Source organism: Gigantopelta aegis, chromosome 11, assembly GCF_016097555.1.
Source record: "Gigantopelta aegis isolate Gae_Host chromosome 11, Gae_host_genome, whole genome shotgun sequence".
Classification (NCBI taxonomy): domain Eukaryota; kingdom Metazoa; phylum Mollusca; class Gastropoda; order Neomphalida; family Peltospiridae; genus Gigantopelta; species Gigantopelta aegis.
In genome coordinates, this window is record NC_054709.1 from 9,155,684 (window position 1) to 9,161,683 (window position 6,000).

Sequence of the window (6,000 nt, forward strand, 5' to 3'; positions counted from 1 at the left end):
CAGTTAAAGGCATACTGTTACAGATTTAAAGAACTTATTTCTCTAAAAATGAATAATCAATCAAAATTACATTAATTTTTACAGACCAAATCTAGCTATTGCATCACTTTAACTACACCATGATCCATGTCATGTCCAGTGAAATCCATGTCAACCCTCAACAATGTTAGTTTTTGAATTATGGACCATTGCTATAATTCAATTATTTTTACAAAATATCATTAATAAGTGGTGTATGGTTACGTAGATGGTTGAATAAAGTACATTTAGGGACAAATCAAATATATATATTTTTAAGTAATACTTTGTTAGGCCATGTAATAGGTCAGTGGTCTGTGACAATATGCCTTTAATTGCCAGAAAAGGTTGAATGTAATTAAATATATTTTTATACCTTATTTTGTTGTCCACTTAATCTGATAATCGAAGAAAATTATTTTACTGCTACAACTGACATTAATTTAAACAAAATCTGGCATCATTATATAATTTTTCTAAATATACCTCGCTATAACTCTACAAATGTGAAAATCATTTTAATTTTACTTCTGATATTAATTTAAACTAAATTTGGCATTATTTACAACAAAATTTTTAAACATGCCTACTTGTAACTCTACAAATTCTACTTCTGATGTCAATTTAAACCAACTGGTCATTATTTATATAATTCTAAGCATACCTCCTTACAACACTGTAATTATAAAAATCATTTTAATTCTACTTTTAAGCATACCTTATTATGAATCTGTAATTGTGAAAATCATTTTAATTCTACTTCTGATGTCAATTTAAACCAACTGGTCATCATTATTTATATAATTCTAAGCATACCTCCTTACAACTCTGTAATTATAACAATCATTTTAATTCTACTTCTAAGCATACCTCATGAATCTGTAATTGTGAAAATCATTTTAATTCTACTTCTGATATTAATTTAAACAAAGTCAGGCAGCAATTTTGTTGTTATTATTTTTTTAAACATACCTCCTTATAACTCTGCAAGTGTGAAAATCATTTTAATTCTACTTCTGATGGTTAATGAGAACTCTAGGTAACCTTTTTTTTGATTTTAAAACACACCCTGTAACTCTGTAAATATCACAGAGAGCATAGTTTCTCATGGTTTTGTCATCCGGGAGTCGTCTAAGAAGTAATGGTTAATGATGGCTCTAGTTATTTTTGATGGTATTTCCCTGTTGGGAATATCACAGACTTTAGCTTCTCTTAATCATTATAACCATATCCAAATGTCTCTAAGAAGTAATGGTCAATGAGACGAGCTCTAGTTATTTTGTACGGTAAAACCCTGTTTAAACATTTCACAGACTTTAGTACTAAGAAATCGTAAAACCATCAAGGGGTCTTCTAGATTATGGTAGCCTTACTCCCATGTCTAAGATATTTAGAGTTGGGCTTAAATAATACTATTGTTGTCATGCTGGCTAGTGAAATATTTTTGTAAATGGTATTTCCTGCAAAGCCTCAAATATCACAGACTTTAAAGCTTCTCTTCTGTTATAACCATTTCCAAATGTCGTATTAGTAGAAATTGTATAAAATTACTGAGACGAGCTCTAGTGATTTTTGATGGTATTTCCCCTGTTTAAATATCACAGACTTTAGCTTCTAGTCTGTTATAACCATTCTATCCAAATGTAGTCTAAGAAGTCAATGGTTAATGAGACACACTCTAGTTATTTTAGACGGTTTTTCCGCTGTTTCGAAAATATATCACAGACTTTAGCTTCTCTCTGTTATAACCATATCCAAATGTCGTCTAAGAAGTAATGGTCAATGAGACACACTCTAGTTATTTTTGATGGTATTTCCCTGTTAAAACATCACAGACTTTAGCTTCTCTCTGTTATAACCTTATCTAAATGTCGTCTGCAGGTTTGTAAATTAACAATCGAATTAAAATTAGCTCCACAATTACATGTGGATCTAACACCAGCCAGTTGGAGCTCATGTCCACCAATCAAAACCTTACTTGCAGAATCCTGCCAGTGATTTAAAACTAACAACTCTGCGTAGTCCCCGATGTCCAGGTAACATTTCGTCTGTAAATAATAATTTAAATATTGACCAATCACACTTCGCCTTTTATAACGTTATTTGGAAGCATACAAATTCTAAAAATATCGGGCGAGTCTATTTTAGTGGCCGCAGTACAGCGAACTATACCAATACGTACGGGATGGGTTATCAGTCTTCAATTTTACATTAAAAATTATTTATTTATTTATAAAAAAACCCAACTAAATCAGCCTTCAGTTTTACATTACAAATTATTTATTTTATAAAATAAAACATGTTTTAAGTCATTCGTAATTCACACGAAACGTCGTATACCCTCAGGATAATTCGGAATGTTTTCAAATTATTTTTAAATCACTGGCAGGATTCTGCAAGTAAGGTTTTGATTGGTGGACATGAGCTCCAACTGGCTGGTGTTAGCTCCACATGTAATTGTGGAGCTAATTTTAATTAGATTGGTAAATTAACTAAACTTAGTGTCCATTTTTACAGGCTGAAACTAGGGTCTGTGCCTTTAATGGATACATTTTTATAATTTTTAGAGATATTTTATATGCACCATCCCAGACAGGATAGTACATACCACAGCCTTTGATATACCAGTCATGGTGCACTGGTTGGAACGAGAAATAACATAATGGGCCCATCGACGGGCATCGATCCTAGACCGACCAATGTTCAAGCTAGCGCTTTAACACTGGTCTATGTCCCGTCCCTTGATTTGTAATTATACATGATACAACTGTAACAAAGGGGCAGGACGTAGCCCTGTGGTAAAGCACTCGCTTGATGCGTGGTCGGTCTACAATCAATCCTTGTCGGTGATTCCACTGAAGTATTTCTCGTTCCAGCCAGTGCACCACAACTGGTATATCAAAGGCCGTGGTATGTGCTATCCTGTCTGTGGGATAGTGCATATAAAAGATCCCTTGCTACTAATGAAAAAATGTAGCTGGTTTCCTGTATGACTGTGTCAAAAATGACCATGTTTGACATCCAATAGCCAATGATTAATAAATTAATGTGCTCTAGTGGTGTCGTTAAACAAAACAAACAACTATAACAAAATTTTAGCTGGAAATCTTGAGGCATTGCGGAAAAAAAAACATGTAAGAGACAAGACGGACACTGGGTTCGAACTTAAGAATTTCTTACCTACGGCAATTGTGAAATGTTTTTTGCCACAAGCAAAATGCTCACCAACTACAATTTTGAGCCTGCCTCTTGCAATTTGAAATCAGTAACTTTTGCAACAAAAGAAAGAAATGTTTTATTTACGGTTATATGGCGTCAGACATATGGTTAAGGACCACACAGATTTGGAGAGGAAACCCGCTGTCGCCACATAGGCTACTCTTTTACGACAGGCAGCAAGGGATCTTTTATTTGCGCTTCCCACAGGCAGGATAGCACAAACCATGGCCTTTGTTGAACCAGTTATGGATCACTGGTCGGTGCAAGTGGTTTACACCTACCCATTGAGCCTAGCGGAGCACTCACTCAGGGTTTGGAGTCGGTATCTGAATTAAAAATCCCATGCCTCGACTGGGATCCGAACCCAGTACCTACCAGCCTGTAGACCGATGGCCCTTTTGCAACAAATACAAAAACTAAAAATATAGTCCCTTCAACTGACTGCAATAATTTTAAAATCAATCGACAAAAAATTGCAGACAGATGAAGGCGAAAGTTATAGTCTCCTCTGGTTGGACCGGTTTAGGACTAGTCTAACAAGCACCTGAGGACAGTTTCAAATAAAGTAGCATCTGCGTGGTACTGCTTCAAGATGGGTACAAGGTCATTCTGTAGTATCTGGGCGTGGCCAAGCTGACGCCGGATGTCAAGCGTGTCATCCTCACGCTTCAGAAAGCGAATGAGATCCTTCACGGTTTCTGAAAAAATATTTGGAAAAAAACACAGGATAAATACGGAATAAATTGCAGGGATTTATCAGCATTCTGTGGGTCCAAATATAAGTCCACTCCTAAAACGAAGTGGTACTGAAAATTCCCCGTTTCTGCACTAAATGTATATTTAAATGTCTGTTCTAATAAAATTATTTTAACAATAGTCTACTGCATCATTTAGTGGCCTGAAAACATGTCCAAAGTATGATTTACAGGGGCGTAGCTTTCAGAACTAAAACACACAGGTTTATACATATTAAGTTTCTGGTGGTGCAAAACAAAATAGAAAAAGGGCCCACTTGCTTCATATTCGAACCTCACTTCAGGTCCTGATCACACTACGCCCCTGATTTACTTGTACTAATTTTCTCAATCCCATCACACATGGGACCATGGCGTAAAAACCCTGTATATTGAAACAAAATGGACACTGTATGTGCCACTATCGCTGAATTCTTACCCAACAAGCTGGTTCTTTGACGTAGTTGTCTCCCTCCTGGTAACCAAGGGCACTGAATTCTTACCCAGACAATCTGATTCTTTGACATACCCTACTGGTAACCAAGGACACTGAAATCTTACCTAGACAATCCGGTTCTTTGACATAGGTGTCACCCTCCTGGTAACCAAGGGCACTGCAAGTCGCTTGGAGCTCCACATGCATCACCATGGTGACAGAATGTAATTATATGGTATTTGGTAATCGCCTATGCTATTTCTGAAAAAGAAAATTGTAACAGAATACATTATACAGTTATCTCTCAAGTAAAGAATCAATATATATTCACTTTGCTCATTGTAAATTAATGTAATTGCAAAGTAAATAATTACGAAAATTCTGGTCTGTTCAACATAATCCATTGTCTGTAAGTGTAAGTGGTCTTCAATTATTGTTTCTACTATGTTCCAGTTCACCTTTAGCCTAGAGCTTCTCGTTCCAGCCTGTGCACCACGACTGGTATGTGCTATCCTGTCTGTGGGAAAGTGCATATAAAAGAAATTACCAAATGTTTGACATACAATAGCCGATGATTAATAAATCAATTTGCTCTACTGGTGTCATTAAAGAAACCAAACCAAACTTTAGCCTAGGGCTGTTCCACAATGAAATGGGGTCATATACCCTGTACCGTAACCATATACAAATTAAATCCCGAGATGTGTATGCTGGAGTAAAAAAAAAAAGTGAGATTCTCAGGGGGGAAACTTCCCCCCGCTCCCCCCCCCCCTGCCCCTAGAGGGTACGGCCCTGTGGCTCCACCCCACCCCACAATCAGGTTCAGCTCTGAGGAAACAAAAACCTTATTCTTATTAACCTTGGGTTATTTTGACTAACTACTGAATTAGGAGTTAACTAATTGTGTTAATTAATTTTAAATACATATGAATATGAGGCTTTGGGTACAATATTTTTTATATGAGGCAACATATTTAATTTGACAGATCATCTTGGTCACATGTCAGTAATGCAAACACCCGGTTACTGGTTACCAAGCAAACATTTTACATTCAAGCACCTGATGAACTCATAAAGTGCGTCATTAAATAAAACCTGAACAAAAGAAAGAAAGCTATCTTTTATTTAATGACGCATTCAACACATTTTATTTACATCATGACATCATTTATATGGCATCAAACATATGGTTATAGACAGATAATGAGAGAGGAAACCCGTTGTCGCCACTTCATGGCCTACTCTTTTAAATTAGCAGCAAGTGATATATATATGCACCATCCCACAGACATGGTAGTACATACCACGGCCTTTGATATACCAGTCGTGGTGTACTGGCTGGAACGAGAAATAGCCCAATGGGCTCACCGACGTGGATCGATCACAGACCTGCTGCGCATCGAGCAAGCACTGTACCACTGGGCTACATCCCGCCCACACAAGACGAGTTTGTTAGTAGCAACAATTAATTTCACTTTCACAGACAGATATAGATATATTCATTTTGCTGTTGTTGCGTTGTTGTACTGACGGCACTGCACTGGCATAGGAAATGGGGGGGGGGGAGGGGGGGCAAATAGGGCATGTGCTCCC

At 36.8% G+C, this 6,000-nt stretch overlaps 1 protein-coding gene across 1 annotated transcript in view; it reads right to left on the minus strand.

Moving 5' to 3' along the window:
• LOC121385530 (protein timeless homolog) overlaps positions 1-4,649 on the minus strand; it is a 99,486-nt gene extending 94,837 nt beyond the window's left edge. The window contains exons 1-2 of the mRNA XM_041516238.1: positions 4,533-4,649; positions 3,775-3,935 (exon numbers count right to left, since the gene is read on the minus strand). Coding sequence (XP_041372172.1) covers positions 3,775-3,935; positions 4,533-4,620 — 249 coding nt within the window. The 5' untranslated portion in view covers positions 4,621-4,649. The remainder of the gene's footprint in view (positions 1-3,774; positions 3,936-4,532) is intronic.
• Between the last annotated feature and the right edge of the window lie 1,351 nt (positions 4,650-6,000).